Source organism: Platalea leucorodia (genome assembly GCF_965183815.1).
Source record: "Platalea leucorodia genome assembly, chromosome: 8".
Lineage (NCBI taxonomy): Eukaryota > Metazoa > Chordata > Aves > Pelecaniformes > Threskiornithidae > Platalea > Platalea leucorodia.
The window spans coordinates 36,946,744-36,972,489 of record NC_138830.1 but is presented as its reverse complement, the minus strand read 5'-3'; the positions used below and the strand labels follow the sequence as shown (position 1 = coordinate 36,972,489).

Below are 25,746 nucleotides of genomic sequence, written 5' to 3'. Positions count from 1 at the left end.
AGTCCAGGCTTCCGTATCAAGTAGAAATAGGCAAAATGTTAAATGTTCATTCGTCAAAAAAGGCCATTTCTGACTGAGTCACACTGTTGGCAGTTTGTGCAAAAAAGTCTGAGAGACCTTCTCCTCCCCAAAAAAGGGAAGTATTTCATTGTTTCAATGGTTTGCTTTGAAAACTGAGCTAAAAGAAATAACGAGAGGTTAAAAACATGCGTAAGTGATTACTTTTTTTATGGAAATGAGAGGGTCAAGAAGTGGAGGGAAATTTGTGAAAAAACGGCTGAAGTATAGCTTTGCTGCAAGCCACAGAGAGTTATCAGTGCCATTAACCTGTCCCTGTGAAGGTGAAAAATCACAGCATCCATTGGCTTTCTTGCCCAGGGAGGACCAGGTCACCTGCACCCCAGCAGGGCAAGGGCATTCAGTCAAACAGATGCAAATAGCTCTTCTGTGGGTAACTCAGCCCTGCAGAGTCCAGCACAGTACCACTCTGACATCCAGGCAGTGATTTCCAGTCCCTGTTATGCATAAATCTTTTCCACTTTTATAACTGGTTTGTCACCACATTCCCATGCCTGTCGTGTTCTTGTCCCTGTCACAGTGGGCACTGAGGAGCCATGTTGGCTTTGCAAGGGCCTTCAAGTTCCCTGCAGTGGTATTTGGTGGACAGGAGCCCATCTGGACAACTTTCTGTTTCTTTGTTTTTTAAAGCACTTTATTGAGCACTCCACAACAGGAGGGCTATGTCGTGACTTTGTAAATGAGCATCATAAGTTGAAACCATTCTTTTCCTTCCTGTTTTTATTTTCATATTTTCCTGCAAACAGGGGATCCCTATTACACAAAACCAAAATAGTTGCTGTAACTATCCCAGTAGTAGAGCTGACATTACAGAGGAGTCCAAATGCATCACAAACAGCTGGTATTTAAAAGTCTGTCTTGAGGCTAATCACTTTGAACAAGCCTGACAGCAAAATTGTTGCGTTGTTAACTCAGACGCAATTGCTGTACTTACTGTTCATGAAACACATACGCGAGATGAAGGGCTTGGTTGAAGTGGGCTGTGATACAGGACACAGGCTGAAGATATTAGCTCTGCATGGGGCCAGGGTGCCAGAATTCAATAATCAATTATCTCAATGCAGCGTGATGGAAGTATCTCAAAAATTCATACTGTGTTTCCAAAGTGGAGCTGGTGGATATACCCTGAGAGCAAAGGGGTTGCCTGTGCTGCCTCTGTGCTGGCTGTGGCATGTACGGTCTGTCCTTCCAAGGTTTATAGTCCCAGTTTTGCCTGGCACTGTCTGGGGATAAATTAAGCAAGCGCTGATATAACCCAGTGTATATACACACTGGACCCAAGTGTGTATATAATAACCAGCAATTTAATAAATTTGGAAGTGCCATCCCTTCTAGCAGCTAAGTTACTTGTAGGCTGAAATTAAACCTGCCTTCTCTTTTCTTTGGTGTACTTGTGGGCAGAGTGATATTTTCAAGATCGAGTCATCCATTCCCCCCCCCCCCCCCCCCCAAAGGATTTGGCACATGCAGAGACTTGGAAATGTTTAGTACTGTACTAAATGTCTGTTTTATTTAAGGTGATGACTGTGCTTAGAAACCAACTGTTGGATTAAGCTTAGTAAATCAATGTGCTGCATTGATATATTTTTCAGGATATCAATTGCACTGTAAACAGGCATTTTATTGTGTTGTCATCTTGTTCGGAGTTTTTATGAGCTTTTCGAGAGATTTTTCTTTTGTGAGTGAGTGGTTAGAGTATCTGGCCACCTCCGACAAAGCAGAGAGAGAAGACGTTGATTATTTTTAATAGACTGTGAAATGGTTTTACAAGGTACAAAGAGAGATGCAGGAGGAGCATGTCTTAATCACCCAGCCTTTTCTTCCATGGGCAGAAACAACCCCACCAATTTTTGATCTTCACATGCAGATCCTGGGTGGCCTGATAGGATATGGAGGGGGAAAAAAAAAATCCCCCTGCCCACAACTGAGTTGCAGAAGGCTGTGGTGCCCCCAACCCTGCCGTGCCTCTGCACGGTGGCTGTGGGTGCTTTGCGGAGGGCAGGCAGGGAGAGTAACAGTGGGACATCTCTGCCTTGGGCTTCTCCTGCACTCCATGGAGTTTGGGGATATGGATTCATGATTAGCACTTTGCAGAAAATTACACCTTTATGCTGTGTTTTTGATGTTAATTTATAGAGGCGATAGGGCAGGAAGGGCAGAGCCTCACTGATGCTGAGCCTGGCTCATCGGCGGTACCCAGACCCTGGCTCCAGAGCTGTGCGACAAAGCAAGACGGTCTAGCACCAACTGACAGCCTGAAATGCCATATTGCAGTTGCTGATGAATGAACAAACAAATGTCTGGTACTCTGCAGGTGCCAGTTTATTGCCCCGCCTTTTTTCAAAGTGACATTTATTTCTCTTTTAACTACTGAGAACTTAGAGCATGTTTTCCAACACCATCCAGAACATTTGCTTCGTTTTTATTCATATTCAATCTCTTGCCTTGGTGCCCTTGATGATTAGAGCTGGGTGTTTTGTTCTGTCAAATACTTCACCGCATAGAAAATGTTATTTTGGTTGTCTTGAAACCACTGACGAAATAAAGCATCTGGTCTGCATCAGAGATAGTTTCCAGCTTGGTACTTTGTGGGGATGTGGGAGAGGCAATTGGGGTCTTCACCGTGCTATTTCTGACCTGTACCTGCAGCTGTAGGTAGGAAATCAGATTGCACGGAGGCTTGCACAGGGCAGGCTGGCGTTAGGTAGGACCCAACGCTTCATAGACGTCCATGACTGCAGAATAAATCAGTATGCCAAGGGAGTGAGGCACTGAACTGGCCTTAAAATACAGCAGCAGGTGGGAGTCTTTAAAAATGAGAAACTAAGTAAATAACATGTTATATTGTAATGGTCTGTATCTTTATGGTAGATATTAATTCCCTGAAAGGAAACGGAAACTCTGAGAGCCGTGCTGCTGAAAGAGCGTATTACGAACGATGGGTGATTAATCCTTCCCACCCTGACAAAGTGCCCATGTTGGTTTTATCAGCTGCACGAGCAAAAGGAGAAATATCGCTGCTAGCAGGCATTAGCACCAAACCAAGCCCCAGTGTACGTCTATGGGCTTTGTGCTCATCGTACCTTGCGCCCTGTGCACAGCCCACAGCCAGGGGAAGCAGAACCGGGCCAGTGGGGTCACTTGCGGGACCCTCTGTGAAAGCGTGAGCCATCATTGCAGAACATTTTTCCCCTTTCCAAACCCAGAAAAATGCACACCAAACGCCTTTCCTTGAGGACAGTGGAGTGTGAAACCATGGCCGAGGTAAGGGGCTCTGCTGGGAGAGGTGATCCCTTCAGCTGTTGCATCCGTACCTCGGCTTTGATGGTTTTGGACTTCAGAGATTCTGTTTAACAAGTTTACTAGCCTCTTCACATCATTTTTACAAGGTTTATTACTGCTACAAGGAAAATGCAATTGCATAGCAGGTCACTGGCTAGAGAAGACATCTTCCCATCACATCCCTAATTACTGCTCACGCCGAGTGCCATGGCAACTGCCTTTCTGCAACATGCTGCCAGGCAGGACATCTGCACTTCGGTATCGCAGGCTTTTTGGAGCAGGTCCAGGCTTTTTTGGACCTGTTGCTCCCTAAAGTGTGCTGCTCACCTGTGGGATTCAGCATTGTGACAAATGAATTGGGAGTTAGTATTCAGTGCTAACCATACTTTTTTTTTTTTTCCCCGTTTTCCTTTGCAATTAGAGCTGGAATAGCCTGCATAACACAGATACCTTACTGCAGAGGTGTGAAAGCTGCTCCAAGCTGAACTCAGCATCTTCTGGCATGGTGGGAAGGATGACAGTGAGCAGGTCTGCTTGTAAACGCTACAGCCTGGGCTGCGGGGTGGCCGTAAGGCGATGTGGCACTTTGCTGAGGGTGTGACTGTCCTGGGGAGAGCCACCATCCATCCTCATGGGCCTGCCCAGGGGCTTCCACATTGGGGAGGAGGAGAGGAAGGGCATGAAGGTCTTTTGCTGATCTTCCTCATCATGCTAGAAGGTCACCTAAAGGAGACACTTTGGTGCTGCTGAACCCACAGATGTGGATATCTGAGATGCTTTTTGTCTGGTTTGGGCAGCGAGAGCCCTACCTGGCAGTGCTCAGCAGGGAACCAGGACCTTGCAGTTTCTCTCTGTGTTTCTGCAGGCAGAGCAGGTCCGTCCTGGCCTCTCTGTGTGACACTGCAGCAACTTCACAGGGACTTCTTGTGTAGGGAGGGAACAGCCTTGAAACAGGATGAGTAAAGGAGTATGTTTTATCCTGAGCCTGCCAGATTTACTGTGCTTGTTTGTATTGAAGGCCAGTTCAGTTTACCTTGAAAATTCAGTGTTTTCCAGATTACTGACTTGTAATGAGGACTCTGCTGTCCCAGTGCTCCGGAGCGAAGCGCACTGTGCAGCGCACACAGCTTTGGGCGCTAGAATTTCCAATGAATGTAGACTTATGGTTTGAAAACTGCACCTGGGCAGTGTCTGTATTAATGAGAATACAGATGGCTTATCAAGACAAGGAGCCACAGAGAAAGCCATATGAAAACATTAATATTAAAATATTAGAATATTAATATTCAGTGGGTCTGAACACAGGCTTGCTGTGCAGGCCCACTGCTGCTCACTTTCTGTCTTGCTGAGCAGCATTGGCCACGGTGGCCATGTGATATGCAAAAGAAGCGAGACCATCCCTGTCTTGGTCATCGTCTGCCTAAATCCAGAGGAAGGCTGTGCAAGGACCAGGAAGGAGCTGCACCCTGGGTTTAGGTGGGTGAAACATCCTTGGGGACACCAGACTTCAGCCTTCAAACTGGTGAACAAAAATCCTGCCAATAGCAACGGCAAGTAGGAGGAACGAGATTGTCTCCCAGAGTACCTAGAATCTGTTACAATCCCAAATCATGCACCATAGGTGATGAGGCTCTTTGTAATACAAAATCTATATGTGAAAACTTCATATAAAATCCTCCTTTTGCTTCTCTCTGTTTCTGGGCAATTCTGTGTCGTCTTCTCTGTGGTAGTAGCGCTTCGGAGAAAAACATGGTTCACTGCTGGGCTTTCAGATCCCCTTACTGTGCTCCCCAGGTACTTGATGATGGAGCACGTGCCAAGGGAAGAATAAAATTATTAGTTTTGCTTTGGAGAAGGCAGCATTTCTCTCCTTTTCAGGAGCCCTCGTGGGAGTTGTTCCCCATAGGTGTTTTAATGTAAATCATCCCAGTTACGTGGCGATCCATATGGACTCTGCAAAACTGCGCCTGTTTCATATAACATGGATTTTGGAGGAAAGCTCTGTCTGGAGTGAATGGTGAAGTCTGTATCAGCTCGTGCAAATGGGCTCTCTTCCATCCACTCTGGGCATTTAAATAGATGGTACTCCCTGCACTGCTGGAAAAAGCAGAGCTGAATGAAAAATACCTGCTGGGTTATTTAAGACTTGTTGCTTACTCTATTGGTTGAACTGAATCATCTGCAGGGCAGGTATTCCCGTGCAAGTATATGCATCTCTGAATTATTCCTGCTGAAGCACAGTGCAAAAGACATTTTAAATTTATTTCATGCAGGAAGCAGGGACATTTGGCAGGAGATGAAGACCATCCTTTAAAGTAAGAGCCAGGTGGGCACCAGAGCCCTGACTACCAGCTTGCCATGGCTAAAGAAATTAAGGCCAAAACTGACATACTTGTTTGCCTGTGTCATTTGAAGCTGCAGCTGTCTGGATGCACTTCTGGTCGTGGCCAGCCTTGGCATGTTGTTTATAATGTTTCATTGCATGTAGCACCTCAGATTTTGGAAGTCCTTTTTTACTTCATACCATAAAAGTGAGGCTTTTTAAAGCGAGTGGGCAGGTGAAGGAGGTACTAGGGTAGGTCTTGGGAAGGATTTAGCAGGGTTCTCCAGCAAGTACAACGATCAGCTTGGAAAGTTGCTTAGTTCTTTAGAATTAAACTTATTCGGTTCCTGGCTGGCATCCAGTATTTGGTATTTCTCTTGCTCTGCCTGGAATAATTTCTCTCACTCTGGGGTTTGTGTAAAAATGTTTCTTTGGGTTCAGAAACTAATGATCAAGAGTGACCATCTGTGACCTCTTAGTAGGCATCTGGACGTACATTTTCCACTTCTGAGGTGTTGAGATAATGCAGCGCTGTTGCTGCTGGGACTAAAAGGCATATCATCAGATAGAATAATACTTTTCAGCTGCACATGTTGTTTTTTAGGCTTTCCTAAATGAAAATGAGTTTTGCAGGTGGCTAACGCTAGAGGATAATTTGTTCCCATGTTCGTTTGAAGCCTTATAGCAAACCCAAAGCTGTGAATTGAAGATGGATATAAAAGTAGAACGTGATTTCAGAAAAACCTCTATTTTCTGTGCTGGTGAAGCAACTAAGCCATGTGGCTGCTGATGCAAATCTTTCATCTGCCCAAGTAAAAGGGTTATTATCTTCAGCTGAAGCCAATCAGGTGTTGAGTGGCATTTGAGCAGCACATCCAGGCAGCTATTTGCATGAGAAATATGCTGTGAAGATGAGACTTTGATGTATTTGCAACTTCTGAATTTCCATTATGTTTTTGATTGTGCTGCCCCGTTGGGAAAGCCTGGGACATCTTCCCTTGGCTGAGCTGGAAACTTAGAAGGGAATTTCATGCTCCGCTCCTCCACCTTATCTTTTCCATTCTGAGATAACTTTCCTGCTCCTCTCTATAATTGAAGAGAAGCCTGGAGAGAAATGCATTAACAGCAGCAAGTGAGGGGCCATCAGCCTTGCCTTAGGGAGTCAGGGAGGTGTTCGAAAAGAGAGGGAGAGATGCTGGATGGTAGACTCATGGCAGTTTTGGTTGGAAGGGGCCTCTGCAGGGTTCTAGTCCCTAGTAGTGGGACTGTCACCAGCACTGGACCAGGACAACCCTGGCTTTGCCATGCTGAGTCCTGAAGACCTCCTAGGATGCTGAGTAACCCCTTTCAGTGCTGCGCCACACTGGGCTGGCTTATTAAGAGCTAGAGCAAATAATCATGGTGGGCAATTTCCAGAAATACCTTTTTTTTTTCCTGTGGGAAAATGCTGATTCACTCAAACAAAGTGTTGGGCTGATCTGAATCAATGTAGCTGGAGCTTCTGACCTGAGACCTGGAGGTTACATGGACTGGCACACACTCAGAGATCTGGCTGCTGAGATCCTCAGCTTGAGCTCGTAATCCCTGGGCTGTTGCACACTCTGCTGCAATATCCCCTCTGTCTGGTGTTGCCACCCCACCTTTCCCTGGGAGAAAGTCTCAAAAATGGCAATGTGTTTCAAGAAAGGCAGGTAGAGAGGGGAAAAAAAACCTTATAAGTGCTTTGAGCCGGTGGAAAAGCAGCAGAAAGTCAGTATAGGGACAACTCTGATAAAAGCCCATCTACTGGATAATATGCAATCAGGGACATGGTGAGGCAAAGAGGTGACTTCCCAGGGATCCTCGTTAGCTGAGGCTCTCATCAAGCTTCTTGCTCACATTTTAAGGTAGGGGTTTTGGGGAAGGAATGTATTTATCTCTGGAGTACGCAGGAGGCACAGTGATTACTCTGGGCAGCCTCCTCCTCTTGCTGGTCGTGCAGCAGTAATTACTTTCTGGGCAAATTCACTTAATTAAGCCCACTGAGGAGATGCTCTCACAGCACGGTTGTTGCTCTTTAAACTCCCCCATATGAAGGAGGAGTACCATGCTTTGAGGACTTTTCTTTTTCTTTTAAATAACTGGATGCGAACCAGCAGGGAAAACTATTTCCCTATTGCCAATATGTTTATCTGGTCAAATTATCCAATGTATTTAAATGGAGGTGGGCGGTGAGCAATAAAGAGTCCTTTTTGTGGCCAAATTAATTTATGACTTGTACTCTTGATTTTTCAGAAGATGCTCTATGTTGAAAGCTGAGCTCTCATGTTTGGCTCATATTCTGTCAGAGAAATTAGGTCCCAAGTGGCAAACGGAGGATCTCTAAAGTATATCTTTACCTTGGAAAGTAATCTCAAAGGGTACACATCCCCAGCAAGACTGGGGATGCAAGGTTGTGCTGCTCCACGTTACAGCTTCATTGGTTGGAAAAGAGAGAAAAAGGCCTGAAACCAAAAAGACTTGAATTTGCTTGATTTTTTTCTACTTTGAAAGAAAGACTTTTGTTTTGGAAAGAGATCAGATAGATGTGGCCTCTACTATGCAGAAAAAAATTATATAACACAGAAGTCTTCAATGATTTCTTCATTTAAAGCTTCACTTGGACATTATTATATTCTGCTTAGTTAGTTGGGTTATGCCTTCAATAAGTTCTTTAATTAGTCATACTATTAATGTAAGAATGTTTAAAATTAAAAGCTAACTCACAGCCAAGTGTTCTGGTAGCTGAAAGATTTTTTTTTTTTTTTTTTTCTTCTGAAAAAATTAGAACAACTTGTGATTTTTCTTTTTAGTTTATTGTGCCTTACGGCAGCTGAAAAAAAAATTGGTAACTAATGCTCACCTGAATGTTTTCACATCAAAGGTCTTTGTGATATGTGACTGCTCCAAAACTATCTTTTGAAGGGCAGTGCTGGGTTCAGTGCTGGTTGGGGACGACAAGGGTATTGGTGGGGAGCTGCCATCTCCCATTTCACAAGGCTTGAAACCCAGATCATTAATATTTGCATCATAAAAAAATCCTACTGACATAACCTGTGGGGTGGTTAGCTACTAAAGCATTAAACTACCAGAGCAGCTTGTAAATTGTTTTGTAGCTGGGTATTGCACATCCCTTGCGTTGTGTGTTCAGCTGTGCAGCACCCACATTGGGCAGCAAAACCCCCTGTAACACCAATGGGGACATGGCTGCATGTCAGTGATGTTTCCGACGGGCACACTCCTGCAGGATGGAAACATCCTAGGAAATGCCATGGGTTGTGCTCAAGTACCCATTGATTTCTCCTTACAAATTTTCATCTGAATATTATCATATTTCTTATTAAGTCAGCTTATGACTTCAGTAATTTCTTTAATTAGGCTTATTCTTAATGCAAAATGGCTTAAAATTAAAAGCAGCTTCTCAGCCAAGTTAACATTCAAGCACAATTAAGTTAAATAATATGATGGCAGGATGTGAGGAAATAAAAGACCATTTTTGGCAGCAGCAGAACAATTATTACAATGCAAAACCACATGGAATACAATAATAGATTTTTTTTTTTGCTCAGTAACATGTCCAAACTGCAAACCCATAACCACTTCAGTAGGTGTTTATAAACACTAACTGGCTTCTGAAAAACATTGTTTAAGCACTTTGTGGGTGATGCTGATGTAAAAACTACTCCTGTGCATGTGCCTGAGAGTATCAGTTGACTTCCCAGGCTCTGTGCTGGTGAGAGCTTTGATGAAAGACCGACTGTGGTCCTCTGGTAGGCATGGGGCTGTGCCGGCACTGCAAATGCATCTTCTGGCTTTCTTCCCCCACCTGAATTTTCTCTGAGGCTCTGTGTTAGCAATCACATGCTGCCGAAGTGCTGTGGACTATTCAGTCAGGAGTTGACTCTTTTGGGTAGTGTTTTGGATCTGCGTATTCAGTGGATTTGGGCATGAGAACATCAAGTCAGGGAAATTGAGCTTGCAGCATCCCTGGGGGGTTTGGTAGGATTCAGTGAAGTAAGTCCAGGGTTTGAGAAAGATGATAATTCTCCGAGGGAATTAAAATAAAGTAGTGCGAAAGCTCACTTTGCAGAGAGATACGTGTGCCGCCCGCACCTCCGGCGGAAGCTTGTGCCAGCGTGCTTGCTGCCAGCAACTGCCACACCGGTTGTATCCTGCACCGTGAAGGTGTCTGAGACGAGAGATGATTTTTTTATACCATGACAGACATCAGTTACCCAAAAGGGTGTGTGATTCAGTAACATGTGCTTTTACAGCATGAGACAGGTCAGGTGGAACCTTTCTGGCAGCCAGTATCTCCCAGGATGAAGATGTTCGTGTTTGCCTCCAGCACCCAGCAGGTCCCACAGCTCAGGAGGGGGGGTGAAGGGGTCCCCAGTAACATCACCTGGGGGTCTGCTTTTGGGGAGAACCAGGGCATGGGTGGCACGGTGAATTTGGGGAATTTCCTCCCCAGGTATCACCAGCGCACACATGTGTTTCTGCTTAGCTGTAGTGCACCTGGCTAACATGCTTAAGGGATGAAATGCATCTAGTGAGAGGCCAGCAGGGTCGCTGAGCTGCAGGAACTTGTGTCTTCTCAGGCAGAGCCTAAATAGAAAAAAAAAATCTCCTATATTAGTCTCTCTGCTAAAGCAGAAGCTCTTTTGACAATGCTATTTGAGTGGGAAATGCAGCCTGTGCCCCATCCCACTGCCATGCGCAGCCCAGTGAGGCTGCTCTGCTCACATGGGGTCTGAGCCTGCTGCGGAAGATGGCAAAAGATTTCAGCAGAGGTGAGATTTTCCTGGGTACTTCAGCTCGCTGCAAAGGCACCACGCTTTGTGTCGTGAATCATTGATGATAGGGTTCATGCGTGGCCTTGTTAGTGAAGAGCAATCCCAAATTAATGCTTTCCTGCCATGCATCATCCCTTCAGAAGGATATCTGATCCCAAAAGAGGGTCAGCAGCAAGTGAAAGCTTCAGGTCATGGAGACAGGGAAGAGCCCAGGTCCTGCGGGCTAGGAGCAGGGCATGGTCAGGAGGATTTTCGGGTCCGTGGCAGGCCTGCGGGAGGATGCTGCTAATGAAAGCAGCATTGAAAATATCTCTTTCCCTAATCCACTTATGCTGACAGGTCAGACAGGGCAGTGATGAGTTTAGTTAGAGAAATAACTTTCCAGGACATAAATGGATTGATAAAATATAATTCTATTAAGAGATCATTCTAGTGCTTGAATGGCACTAATAATTGTGTGGGACTCTGAGGCACAAAGAGATTAGCAGCAATCTTTATTTCCCTAGCAGGTTGTCTGTTGAGATGTCGTTACATAAACTAAACGTTCATGTATTAAGAAGTAATTGTGCAATTTTGTCCAGAGGGAGTCCCGGGCAGGAACTGTGCACAGTCTCAGGGATGCTTCGCAGGGGCAGAATCGGGAAAATTGATCCACCTAGAAAAGTAAATTTTGCCAGTTTTTATTTGGAGCAAATGGGGATAAACACATTCCTGTGCCACCTTGGGTGCCTCACCAGGGTGTTGCCAGGGTGGATATTTGGGAGGAAGGCAGAGGAGCTACTGTGCCGAGTCCCCCATAGGCATAGACCCACCCTTGGGGGGGGGTGCAGAAGTCCGCATTTCCCCCTTGGAATATCCAAAATAACGTGTGAACCTGTCCCAACTGTGCAGATGCTGAAGATGCAGAGGTGTGTGGGTGCCCTGAGTGGCACCAACCACTGCCTTCTCCTTAGAGAGCCACTGGTGGCTGGGGGATGTTGGCGGGGGGGCTGTGACATTACAGGTGGGTATCTGGGGTTAAGCCTGCAGAAATCCTAACTGTGCCTTTGTCTGTTCTTTACATTAAAATTGTCTTTCTCTCTCTTTTTTTCCTGCTTCCTCCCCTGCCTCATCCTCCCCCTCTTCCAGTAATGTGGACACCAAGGAGCTGTGCGGTGAGTGCGGTCCCTCTCTTGGAGCAAAAGCAATTGTTACGTGCATGTGTGTTTTCAAAGGATGCATGAAACCCGTTACAAAGCTGGTGATGCCGTGGTGGCTGCGGAGCTGGGGGGTCACAGCACTTCTGCTGCTTCGTCCTTTATTCCACAGGAAAATTGGCAAAACTTTTCTTCATTTCCTTGCAACACAAATGGGGTCAGAGCTGAGCGGAGCACCTGGCTCCTACTCAATAACGAGCCGGAGTTTAATTTCTGGCAATGTCATGGCTTCCAGCTCCACTCTGAAGTTCAATAAATGAGTATCCCTCTGCAATACCCATAATGTGTTTCTCCTTAGGCAAACCTTCGTGTTTCCCAGCAGGCTGCCTAAGGTGCACACCACTTCTGCTGCACCTCCCACGGCTTGCAGAAATTAAAGGCTGAAAAGAAAATCTCTAATAATGTTTTGTCCCACACCTTGACCAGAAAGGGAATATTTCCTGGTGGGATTTCTGAAGGGCTTCACCTCAATGGGAGGTGACTCGTGCATGGGGCTCCTGTATTTTTCCATGGACACTTGCTTTTGAGAAATGTTTCCTGTGCCCCAGCTTTTTGGGAGGAGATGGGGAGACAGAGGTGTGTGGCCTCACAGAGGGCTCATCCATCTCTTCTCCTCCTCTCCCATGCCAGGATGCAGAACATAAAGCCACCTCTGCAGGTCTTCATCACTTTGCCTTCAGAAGTCTGGCTGAGAGTGGGTTGCGCAGCCAGAAGGGTGCTTGTCGGCGTGGTTACTTGTTATTCCTGATACTTTTAGCACCTCTCTGTCCATCTCAGCCTGCAGGTCTGCCTGCACCAGGACATTGCCTAGGGTTTCTCTCCTCCTGGTGTAGTTAACACCTGCCTTTCTCACCGGAGCACCTGGCAGGATTTTGAGCATTCAAGCCTGCAGCAAAGGCAGTAACCTTTCAGCTGGTTATCCCCACTTGTTGTTGCTTTAGTATGCAAGAAATGAAGCCTTTCATAAAATCCTTTTGGTCTGCTGATGGGCTTGTTCCCATCACTCCTTTCTCATTGCATTAGGTCTACTTGCCAGCTGACCCAAGAAACCAAAACCCTACAGCTTGTACCATCAACTTTGCCAGGAAATACAGGGGTAGTATTTCCCCACCCTGCTTTCTCCATCAGCCTGATAAAATCAGAAAATCACATAGCTGTCACCCAGTGTGATCCCACCTCGCTGCCTCTCCCAGGGGAGAAGCTGCCAGGAGAGGAGGGAGATAAACCCATCACCTCCTGTGGGAAGCCAGAGGAAGGATTGATCATCACGAGATCCTGCCTAGATCCTTTATCTGCTGAATACCTGCCCTTGCCTGCAATTTCTTATTTGCTTGCTACTCTTCTAAGTATTAGTTTAAACATAAAACCTCATTTTGGCAAAATGGAAGCTGTGGTCTCTCTCTTGAAAGGGATTGTGTGTTGTAAGACATTGAGAGCATCTTAAAAGGGATTTCTTGAGCCCTGCAGTTTATATGAGAAATTTGATATGGCTTGGTCCATATCAGGTAGCATCTTATAAGTTCTGGGTTTTTTTCCTGCCAACAAATGCAACAATCACCAGCACCTAGACTGACTTAAACATGGTTGTGTAGCTTCTTACCCCCAGAGGAGCTCCCAGTCATAGCTGGGAGCACTTATTACACACAGAAAATGTGAGTACAGCTACCAAATTGTACCTGCCACTTTTCAATTTAAATGAAACGCAGACATTGCATGCAATGGTACAAGCTGTCCAGCGAACTGAGGTGTACTCTACAACCAGGAGATGCACATCAACCCATTGCAGACTACCAGGGCGGTGGGTGACAACTTTGCGGGGGAGAGGTGGGGAGGGGACACCCACCTCCTCCCACACCAGCCCCAGGTTGCAGTGATGATGAGCATTGATCCCATTGCTCTCTGCAGATGTGTAGGAGCCGTGAGCAAGAACCATGTAGGATAGGAAGAGCTGATCTCAGATGTTCACATGAATAAATAAGGCTAAGCCAGTGGAACTGAATATTTTGGTTAAGTCAATGCCGTTTCTCCTCCCAGATGCTCCTTGGATGGTCTTGAGGGCTGTGCTCTGCCCACAGCAGCTCCTTTCTCCTGATATGTATGGGTCCAGCTTTTTATTTCAGGACTTACAAAAAAATCTGTACCTTTAAGATCTGCTCAGTTTTTCTTTCCCAAGTAAAGTAACAAGAATAAAACAAATAAACATGCTGCAGTGAGAATAAGCTGTTTGGCTTATCGTGGAACAGCAAAGGGCTGCTGTCAATCATGCTGTGACATTCTGGTTTCTGCCAAAATCTTCTTCCCCTTGGATATGTTCTTGGGCTGTAAATAGCAACAGGCACTTCTAATTCAGCCAAGAGAACCTAATTAGTGGGATTGTTTCCTGGAGTTTATGTCTTGTTGCATTCTGCAGAGATGTCACCTCGGTGTGAAGCTTCGTGTCTTAGTGCTAAGAAACAACGCCGGTGGCTTTTAAGGAACAGCTTTTAGCTGTAGTCTGTGTCAATCACCCAGAAACCGGGTAACTTCATATCTATGCTGTAAACTCACTGCACACCACACTGCCACGCTTCACTTCTCACTGTTTCCATTGTGAACAGTGAATTTCAGGACTCCGTAGCTCATGCACAAAACCACATCGGGGCTCATATGTGTCATGGAGCCATCAACCGTGTGGGGACACACCAATTTTGGCTGTATTTTGCATCAGTGAAGAGCGGCTGGGATTGTGTCTGGCCACTGCCAGAGCTGCAGGGCAGCCTGGCACGGATCACCCCTCCTGCAGGAGGGATGAGGATGGCACAGAGAAAGTGTGGACTTCGTCTCCATGAAGAACGTGCTTTTGGGCCCAGCTTGCAGCTCTGTTTTCTTCCTTTTGAGGCATATTTTGCTCTCAGAAGCCTGTGCAACCTGTGATTGTGGGCTGAGGTACAAATGTGATGGGAATGTAGGGAAAGATGTAAGGCCAGTCTCAGCTTGTATAAATTGGGGTGAACCTGGCAGGTATTTGGATGCTTTGAGTGGTAAAGACTGTCAAGGGAATGGAAAGGGAATTTCTTTTGAGACTTTGCCCTCCATGTTGGCAATAGGAGGGAGAGAGCCAAGATATGGTCAAATGCAGAAATGGACATGGAAATAAAGCACCTGCTAAATTATTTTTGGTGGGAGCTACAGTGCCTTACATCTCTTTTTTACAATGGTCCCAAACTTCACGGGAATTGCACCACCTCCCATTCCTGCAGGACAAGCTGTGACTTTGGCTGAGGATATAGAATATAAAAATATACCTGAAACCACCCTCTCAGGTTTTTCTTTCCACCAATAAATAGACCTTGCTGTGCCACGTAGCCTTGAAGCCTTAAGTTGCATCAACAGTTCCCATCATGTCCCTCTTGGTTTTCCCAGACTATTTTGCTGACCATATGGGAGACTACGAAGACGTCTTGGCCTCACTGGAGATGCTGAACCTCTCCATCCTGAAGGCAATGGACTACACCAAACGGGTGAGTCCTCCTTACTGCACCGTGTGCTCCAAGGGCTCACAGCAAATGGTGCAAATGTTACATTAACAGAGCATCTATAATCTGAAGGTCTTCATCCTATTCAGCAGTGTTGTCTCCTCATGCCGTTGCATTTGTGCGGTAAGTGGATCATCGTAGCAACATGACAACAGTGGATTTCTTTTTGTGTTAACAGTAGATGAATCTTGAAAATCTTGTCCATCTGTGAACCAAGGTGCCAGTGTCATGTGCAGCAGATGGTGGCATGGAGGCTTTGTGGCAGAGCACCCTCTCAGCACCCTTCCTAAGTCTGACAGGCGGTCTTGGCTGTGCCGTGGCTTACCGTCTGCATTGCCTGAAGCATGAACGTGCTCCAGTTGTCTTCAGACAACATGGCCCGTGGGTCTCTTGGGTGGGATTTTGAATGCATGCGTTCTTGTTAGTGTCATTGGGAGTGCTTTTGGAACCTTTATATTATAGACCTGCCATTAAATACAGATTCCATGTTGGAAGGCATCCTGAGTTCCAGAAATACGGTCGCTCATGTGCGCACCTGCTGTGTTAGAAGCTAGAGGGCTGTGTGTTTGAAGGACTACGGGGGAGTCATGCAAGCACCAAAACTGAGACATAATGTCCTATTTTATATGTGCAGAGTACCCCTAGCTTCTTAAAAAAATCCACCATGTACCTTAATGATACTGACTAGACAGTGGCACTGATCAAGAAGCGTATTGAAGTTTATTTACGAATACCTGGAAAATCTGAGCTGATGTAACAAATAAACATCCCCACTGAGAGGTGCATCATTCATTTGGTGTCTTACCAGGAGAAGTGTTTATAGAGCTCTTGTTCCTTTGAAACCATTTTCCTGTCTTTTTCGTACCACTTAATAAAGTAACTGTGCTGTATCGGTGATATTTATTACCTCAGGATAGTCAATTCTTCTCCCACTTCTACCTTCAACTGTATTTACATCATTCTACAGAAAAGTAGTCTTCCTCTTCATTGGTGAGCAGTAATGTGGTGCACTGAGGACCAAGCCGAGGAGGGAGGTTTTGCTTTTTCCAAGCACCAGTAAGGACTTCCCAATTCAACTCCAGCCCTCCTCTGAGTAATCCAAATTGAAATCTCCCTTCCATTTATCTTTGAAGCTAAAGGAGAAACTCAAATTACTCCACATTAAAGATGTGGTAATGATAGGAAGTTTTAGGAGTTAGGATAGGAAACAGCAAATTTATTTCCCCCCTGGTTGCTGAGTAAAGAGCCTGATTTCCTTGCTTGATTGAAATCCATCCTTTTTAATGTTTGTGAGGAGGGCAGCATGGAAAATGAAGCAACATATTTCACATGTTAATGTCTTGCCATAATAAACTAGAGGCAAAAGCCTTTGGCCAGGCACTGATCTGTCTGAAGTGTTTGTGATTTTTTTATCAACATTATGAGAGGGTAAAAATAATCAGGAAAACAGTAATAGTTCATTTTTTCTAAACAAGTTGCTGAGTCTGTTCATGCCTCATTATTAGCAAATTTTCTGGCAGTCAGACGTGCTAATAGATATCTCAGTAATTCACTCCAACTTGCTATTCATGATGCCTTCCACCATTGCTTTTCGAATGTGAGGTTAATACATATGACTAATTCCTCCCAGTATTTTGCAAGAGGAAGATGGCTTATTCACTGTTTATAAATTAGGCGTCTGAGCATGTGGGTATTACCTTGCATAAGAAATCTGCAGCAGAAGAAGGATGGTTATTCATAATCCTAATCCACTGCCTTCACAAGAAGAGCATCTTTCTTCCTCCTTGATTCAGCAACTTGTGGCAGGATTCACCTGCCTTAATTGCAATGGATAAAGGTTCTTTACCTAAACCTGAGCTGGTCACATCCATCATGATCTTGTGGAGGGAACTGGGGAGATCCAGAGCACTGGAGATCCATCTTCCTCCTGTGACTCTGAAGGATAACAGCACTCTTCATCTCAAATGCAGTCACTTCCCTTCTAGATGGCTAAAGCCAGACAAGGGAGTGCCGCCCCAGCATCCCCTCATCACCCCCATTTTATCAGCCCATGGGGTGTGTTGCTCTTCGCTGCCTGGCAGACTTTTGGCAAGCGAGCAAGCGGAGCAAGACTCCTTCACAGAGAGGAGCTGGCAAAGAAGAATTTAATGAAAAATATCGCTCCCTGCTGTGATTTTGTGAACTAAGTGGTACAAGCCTCATCAATGAATTATTCAAAAACAGGTGCTTTGTTCAAGTAAAGAACTGAAGGGGGGAAAAAAACAAATGAAAACAAAACAGAAAATAAGCTGTTTAGGTGGTAGAGAAACTCATCTCCACTGTTCAGATAGGACAGACTTCCAGGCAGCATCAGAAGCTTTTCCCGAGTGCAAACCATTAGTGCTTTTTTTTGAGATGTGAGATTTTGTCACTATATGTTTTCCCTAAAAAAAAAAAAAGTATTTGTTTACTAGACTTTCTGGTTTTAGTGTCAGGATTGCCAAAACAGAGTGTCAGAAGAAGGCTTCTTACAATCCGAACCAACAAAATAATCTGGCTGAGGTCTTCTCACCAAGTTCCAGACCATGTGTTTTCCCATACTGCAGCGTGGAGGATGTCACAGGGGTGTTGTATTTCCTCCAGGGCTGGGACCACACCTACAGGATAGGGCTTCAGACACAGGGAGGAGATTCAGCCCAGGACTGCAAAAGCCAGTGTGAGCTCCCACTTGTCTGATGGGTCCCCCCCATAAAGGTCTCCTTCTGCTCCATCTCCTCAACGTGTGATGCTGTAAGCAAGGGCCCCGTGTTGATGTCAGGATGTTTAGGAGATACATACATATAAATATCTTTTTAGAAACACTGGATCAGGAGAAAGACTGCCAAAGCAGCAGGTTTTGGTAGGAGCCAAGTGTGATTTTGTGCTCCCTGATGCTTGAGCCTGTTGCTGTCTCTGCAGCTTTTCACCAAGGCTGGGTCCTGCAAAGAGCTTGGTGCTGATGTTGAGCACTGTGACTTTTGAGCAAACTGCTTTGCTTGTGAGATGCTCCTGCTTCTCCATATTAAAACGAGCATTTAATCAGCTGGAGAAAACTATTGGTCATTTGAGAGTGTTCCTTATTCCCTCCCTCTCTCCTCTGTTAAAAAAAGTATTCAGTGCAAACGATAAATGAAGCCTAACCTTCTTCTGTGTTGGCTTTCTGACGAGAGGTGCCTGCTGACGAAAGGGGCTGGATAGCTGTGGTATTTAATTGCTGTTTATATGTCACACCGTAAAAGACAACTGATTATTTCTTGCTCATAAAAAGAGAAAGCAGCAATTATCTCATGCTGGAGGAGCTCATAAAGTATCAGCAGTAATTAGATTCAGTAGTGGAAGGTCTCATACAGCAAAACAAAATCTGTCATTGTGATTATTTTCTAATACAGTGATGTCCGTGCCGCGTTGGAATGACTACCAGTGACAATGGGAAATGAAAAGTTAAATTGTAGAGAAAGGAAATGAACTTTCAGGATCTAAAAAAAGCTGACGGCAGGAGATGTTCTTATATAATTCTCATTTACTCTTTTATAGTGCAGTCGGCAAATATCAAAACCAACGTGACCAGGAAGGACGTGGTTTTTGTGTCTGGTGTCGAAGGGTGTATGGGGTACAGTGGGAGCTGGGGGACCGGAGCCAGGTGGATGCTGGCTGTCCTGTTCGGTTACTGACCCCCCTGCCTCGGGCTGCCTGCTGTGGGATGGTGCCCACCCGATGCTTCCACCATCCCTGCCAGCCTCGAGGGGTGCTGGGGACAGGGGAGCGGGGGATAGTGCCTGGGGAGCCGGAGGGATGGCGCTGGGGTGGTGGTTACCACTGAACAACACCCTCACCCAGACACCCTGGGAAATGTGCTTTAGCTTGTCAAAAAAAGCACATTTTGTGTTTTTTAGAACCCGAGAGGCTCAATTAGCCCCGTTCCTGCCAGGTACAGCTTCCACCATCTGCCGCTCCTGCTCCCCACTTTTGCCAAATAGGCATTTTGCAGCACTGAGCATGGAAACAATAGCAAGACTGACCTTTAGCATGAGGCAAACTTGAAAAGCAAGCTGCAAAGAAGTCCCAAAAATGCTGAGTGAGGAACGCCCTCAAGGACAAAGCAGCTTAGATTTAAAGTCAAATTGTTCCTTCCTGGAGATGCTCCTGTTGGGCACCAGACGGGTCCAAGAAGTGCTGGTGACCATCCTTGGGGCATGCCCTGTCCCAGCTGGAAGGGGAGTGCTTGGAAAGCAAAATTGCCCAAAATCGGAGCTGAAATTGCAACAACCCCCCATGCACATACTGGAATGAAATGGAGGTGATCTCTCTGGTGCTTATGGTGTGGGGAAAGGCTGCGCAGGTCTGCTTCAGCAAGGGCCAGGAGTGGGATAAGCAGAGCAGGGGAGAGGAGTGCTGACAAATTAGGGGGGATTCGGAGTCTGGCTTCAGGGAGGAGTGAGGGGCAGCAGGAGGGATTTATGGAGGAGGCCTGAGGACCTGTGGGTGGCCCTGGACCACCCTCTGCTTGATGTTCAGCATCACCTTCGGTCCTGGAGGGGAGCAAAAGGAGACATGAAAGATGGTGTTTTACTCCTTGATGGCTTGCTGCCAGCTCCACTGCCAGTCTATCACTTGCCAAAATCCTTTTTATCTCATTTAATGGACCTGGAGTGGAAATATGACCAAGTGGTGACACATCACACACCCCCTGAGAGTCTTCTCGTGTCAGGGTGCCAAATATCACATGTGTGTCTTATGGACAAGCACGGTACCCAAACCAGCTGCAAACACATTTTCCTCCAAGAATCATTATTTAGATGAGAGAATATGTAAATCATAAAGGGAAAACAGAGTGTACTGACCTTCAGTACCAGCTGCTGATGCTCCAGCAACGCTAGAGAGCTCAGAGGTATATAGATATGTGTGAATAGGTTTGCATACATTATTTGTAAGTTAAATTGTTCCTGCTGCAATTCACCCTTCTTGTCTCTGCCTTATGACACGTTGTCGCAGTGAATAAGAGACGCCAGGCTCCTGGGACTTGGGGGAAGCTGCTGCAGCAGACCTCCTCTCCCTGCTGCTGGTGCTGGCATGGCCATGGGTCTCCCTCAGCTTCCAGCCACCAGCAGCACACTGCAAAGGAGCGCGTGTTTGAGCAGCTCAGTTACAGCCCCAGAGCAAGCACCATCTGCCACCAGTCTTGGATGCTAAAAATGACGGATGGGCTTTTTTTGTTTTATAGCACAGTCCAGAACAGCAATATAGAGTGCTCTCATTTGCATTCTTACCTGCCAAAATTAAGCTTGCCAAATATGATATTGCTCTTTTTTGAATGATGACACCTCGAGATAAAATAGTTAGTAGAAATAATCCTTAAAAACAACCTTTTCCTCCCACCCTCCAGCTAATCCTTTATCTTGTCCTTTCATTTTACTTGAGCAGGTTTTCTCCTGCTCTGCTGAACAAACTTGGTGTTCATACCAAGGATGTCTGAGGCTCCCGGAGCAGTGCTTTGCTGCAGGAGGAGGCTGGCCCATGGCAGGGTGTAACAGCAACACGGTGGTAGCAGCTCTGGGTAGTGCCCAGCCCAAACGGTGCGAGCTGCTTGGGGCTTCCCATAGACATCATGATCTGGCCCCGACTCGACTCGCACCAAGCTGTGGTGGTTACACAAGCATCAGCTGAGGTCTCCTGGTCTGGGTTGGAAGCCCATGGGGTACCACTGCAGCACAGCACATCTGTTGCTTCATCTTTCCTCCTGGGCAAATTTGTACCCTTCTACACATCAGGCTCTCCTTCAGAGAAGTGCTTCTCTGGCTTCCTTGCTGACAAATATGGGAACAGCTTATCTCCTGGTACTTTGTACCTGGCTGGACCCCAGGAGATCCTGCACACCTTCTCATCATCTTCTCCCTTGGAAGCGTTTGGCTTTTCTTTAGGGGTCAAGATGTTTGTTCGAATGGCCAGTTTGCCTTTTCTGGGGGGCTCAGAGCATTGTCCATCCTCATCTTTGCAGCACAGAGATCTGCCCTGACAGGGAGGGAGTTGTTGTAGGGATTATTAGCTGGTCTTTTTCCCCTTTCTTGGAGGGGTGATGATTTTATGATGAAACGCCAGCTTTGAAACACTCCTATAATGCAATTAAAGATATGTTCGTGGTGAATGCTTTTGGCTGAAAAAAGAAAGGAGGCAATGGGGCAATGAATTGGTGAAGGCTGAGTCATCTTTCCATATATTTTGAAAGATACATTTCTGAACACTTTCAGTATCAGTTTCTATAGCAAAAAAATTTATGTGGATTTCTGGAAAAGTTATAGAACTGTATAGTTCAAGAATAATCTAAAAGGAAACAAGGCATATTTGTTTAGCTTCTCAGAAACTATTTCTGCAACCCTTCTCTGAAATTAGTTTAAGAAAATATTGCACTGCAAATTAAAGCCAAAAGTGCTACTCCAGTTCTGCAAGAACCAAATTTTCCCCAACTTTTCTGTTCAGACTCCAGACCAGAAAGCCAATTCTCCATGCAATGCCATCCAGAGCGATTTTTTTGCCAGCCCCGCAGGGCTGTGCGTGAGATCCAGCCAGGGTGCCAGACTGCCGGGGAGCACAGCAGGGCTGGCAGGGAGATGAATCTTAAGAAGGTCTCTCTTGGAGCTTATTTTTAGACGAAGATGTTTATTCACTGCTCTTCTGCTTGTCTGTCACTGCAAAATTCATGTCCCTCCTCTCACTCTGAGAAGGAAGAGCAACTTCTCTGGAGGTCCTGCTCGTGCTGCCCTGGCTCCAGCTCTCATGGACCTCCTGTAGGACATGGTTTTCCTCCTCCTCCCCCCTCCCATTTTAAGGCTATTGGTCCTGGGATTAGATAAATTGCATGGTGAAAGGAATAAATCCACAAGACGTCAGTGCTGCTCAGCCAAATAGCCTGAGAGCAGCTTTGAAGGAGCCACCAAAAGGAAAGGCAGGGACCAAGTCAATGCGTAACCAGCTGGCACAACCAGGCTGAGCCTTCAGCAGCTTGACCATCCCACGTCATTACATCGGCAGGGTCTTTTGAGTAGGTCCTGTTTAGAAAACAAAATCTGTACTTTCCTTGGAAAACTGAAATAAAATATGTATTAATTTACTGTCTTGTGGATACTAAATACAGCTAATTAGGAACTTGTGTGAAGGGAAAGGCTAATTATAGCCAGGCTGTGCAGAAGTAGGAGGCCACACTTCGTTTCCAAGTCTGTTCTTTGCCTGCTAAGTAAGCGGACAGGGTGGCAAAAGTGCCATATGCCTCTTGATCCATAGGTGACCTCAGGGGTTGTGCTGTACAGTGCATGCATGGGCCAACAGTTACCTGCCCTTCACATCCACATGACTGCAATGAGAAATGATGGGATTATACTGCAGCAGGGAGATTTTCTAATAATGAGAAGAGGGAAGTCCTGTGATAAATTGTTTGGGAAGGGTCCATGGCAGGAGACCTTCAGGACCAGACAAGGCAAACACGAGCTGAGAAGGGTCCAACACCGAGATTTATAAAAGAGGGATTTTATAGCAAAAGACTTTTAAAACCCATGTGATGCTGCTGTAATTTTTTTTATCTGAACAGGTGTCTCATTCGGTTTTTTAGAGTGGTTTCGGGAAGGCTGAGGGTCTTTCATATGTTAATGCTTTCATTTATCAACTATTTAAGTGTCTGTTCTCTTCATGTTTCTTCTACTGATTATGTGCCAGGCAATCAGTTTTGGGTCTCCGCTTTTGAAGGGATTTAAGAGTCGGGGGGAGGGAAAGGAGTGAGAGGCAGGTCTGAGTGTTATTCTAATTATAAGAAAATATCTCTTGGAAGAAAACAGGCAATTATGAGCAACGAATTTTAATCAGTCACTTAGAGGTTACAGAGCAACACATGCCTGGTTTTTCAAGGGGTGAGTGGGTGGAAGATAACCTCTCCGTCATCCCGGGATGAAATTTGACAGAGGTGTTTCATGGCATGGCAATGGGTTTGCTGTTGGGTTAGCTTTTTCAACTGGAGGAAAAGTGTGGGGGAAACAGAATTGGCTTTGGTTTCCGTTTGAAAAGCCTCCTCGGTTCGGTGCCATCACTCTGTGGGTGTGTGCTTTGGTGGTGGTTGGATTTAATAAAAACTGGAGAAGTCGTCAGTGTCTCCAGGCTTGGTAAATGTCAGCCAATTTGGCCAGTCTCACTGAAAACCAGCACTGGAAAGCCTCGTTGGTCAGGCTGCAATGCTGCAAGGCAAAGGGAAGGTGCGGGGTTGTCACGGAGGGGGTCTCCAAGTCTGTGGGTGGCACAGAATCATTTATATTTTACATCCTGTAGTCATAACGAGCTAAATAGTGACCTTTAAAAATGCCAGCAAAGAAGCTTTGAGATGTTCAACAACATTGAAAATCTCCTTTTTCAGTCATTTGATACCCACAAGAACACAGCCATAAGAGCCCAGTTTTAGGCATCAGTTTGCAATGCCCGTTGAGGGATGCTCAATGCTGCTGTTGGCACGTCTGAGCACCCAACGGCACCAAAATCCCAGCTGTGATTTGCACAAGTAACACATCCCAAGGGTGTTTTCATTAACCTGTGCCAGAATTGGGGCAGATTTGGGGCAGGTGCATATGGAAATGGAAAGCTGGAAGACCTGTGGCGGGGCTCTGAGCAGCCTGCGCCCCAACATGGGCACCCGCTGTGCATGGGAAGGTGCATTACAGGCACATAAAAAGCCTGTGATGTGAGGAGAGGGATGGGATTTGGGGCCTGGACCTCAGGTGACTGACCAGAGGACCCAGCACTGGGCAGTATTTCCCCAATTACCTGTGGCTAAAGCAAGTTGTCCTTTTCCCACTCCTTCCTTCTCTCATTTTTCAATGTCTCTGGCTCATGCCTCAGTTTGTCAAACGGTGACGCTTTCCAAGGCTTTTCTGAGAGCCATCCCCTGCAGAAATCTTGAGGCCATCTTTTCAGCAAGGCTTTTACATTTGCTCCTCACTGCAGATGCACGCAGCTGCCCGTTTACAGCAGCAGACGTCAAGGCCGGGTGGCTGTGATGTAGAAAAGGGAGAGAGATGCTTTTTTTTCATCCTCCTTTGCCTCTTTGGTGGCCATCATACTCCTTCCTCAACCAAGGCTTGCCAGCAAAACACTCTGCAGCAGGGTAGTATCTGTGACACCAAAGGCTTTCTAGCCTTTAACTAATGGACTAGCTGGATGGAAAAGAGCAGGCTTGGAGATGTGCCCCTCCAAGAGCTTCTGGCACGAAGTAGCTTCATTGAGCAGCAATTATTATATTAACTCCATAAATATTTTAACTTCTCAAGCAAAGCAAGGAGGAAATAACTCTTCAGGGTGGAATTAATAAGACCAAACCTCATTAAATCTCCCTAGGACAGACTGACAAATGTTTTAATAAGACGATGGGAAGGATTCCTTTGGAGCTGGTCTTCTTAATGACTTGTTTTTGCAAGACCAAATAAGATGTCTGCTAGAGGAGACCCTGAGGGATTGCTGAAAAGCCTCTGAGCATGCACGTTTCAGACCTGGCTCCTGAGAACAAATGTCACAGCCTGGTTGGCAAATGGCCAGAGTAAGTTAAGTGGGGGAAAAAAAACCCACTGTTGTTTTAATTTCAGAGCTGTTGAACTTATTGGCCTGCCAAAAAGCATCAGATCTTCATGGAAACCGCAATATTCCTCTGCACTGGCTGGTGTAGCTTTGTACCCAATATCCACTCATCCAATGAATCTTAATGTAGGAAATTAAGCTGATTTAAATGAACATGGGAATCACCTGTATGATTTTTCCTAAAGCTGAACCAAGGTTATAGGCTGTAATTAGGTAACAAAATCCCAACATTTAACTACACAAACTCTCGCAGCCTTATATCCTAGCACCCGAAGCCAGTCCATGTGATCAGACAGCATTCAGCATAGCCTGTGCCTTCATAAACGTGATTTTCCAAAAGGAGCAGGCTCCCATGCTAGGGAGAGTGATTTGTTCACATGAAGCCTGGGAAAGGTTGATCAGGAAATTTTTTGGTGGCATTTGCAGGCAATAGGCTATAGAGTCTTGGCAAGCAGTGGAAAAGTGGAGGTAAATAGCAGCACGTTACCCCATTTTATTTTATGTATGGATTGAAATGGAAAAGCAGTGGTGCACTCTTCACACCTCTGGAAGAGGAACTGAGTGTGGGATAAACAGCACAGAGCAGGTGTAAAATCAGTGAATGGGCTTGAAGCATCTATGGGGGATGTGGTATGTGGTTTGGACAACTATCAGAGGACAAGAGGACAAGGCAGTGCCGTTGCACTGGAAAGGGACATAATGGGGAATTACTGTGTCTTTGCAGTGCAATAGTGCTTGGAGCAGCAGTGAGGGTTTGGGGCACGGGGACCTGTGTGCACCCCCATGCTTGCATCCAGCCCCCGCGCTCGGCAAGGCAAATCACGTCCCAGAAAACCCGCACTCTTAATTAAAAGAATAATCCAATCAGCCACTCAAAAGAGCGCACACAGCTCCGTGTTTAGCCACGGCAGCTCCCA

The 25,746-nt window shown here is 45.9% G+C and overlaps 1 protein-coding gene across 1 annotated transcript in view; it reads left to right on the top strand.

Annotated features, from left to right (window-relative positions):
* NECAB2 (N-terminal EF-hand calcium binding protein 2) overlaps positions 1–25,746 on the top strand; it is a gene marked incomplete at both ends in the record, with an annotated part of 84,367 nt that overhangs the window by 49,910 nt on the left and 8,711 nt on the right. Inside the window, 3 exons of the mRNA XM_082319228.1 lie at positions 11,626–11,651; positions 15,096–15,193; positions 15,281–15,331. Coding sequence (XP_082175354.1) covers positions 11,626–11,651; positions 15,096–15,193; positions 15,281–15,331 — 175 coding nt within the window. The remainder of the gene's footprint in view (positions 1–11,625; positions 11,652–15,095; positions 15,194–15,280; positions 15,332–25,746) is intronic.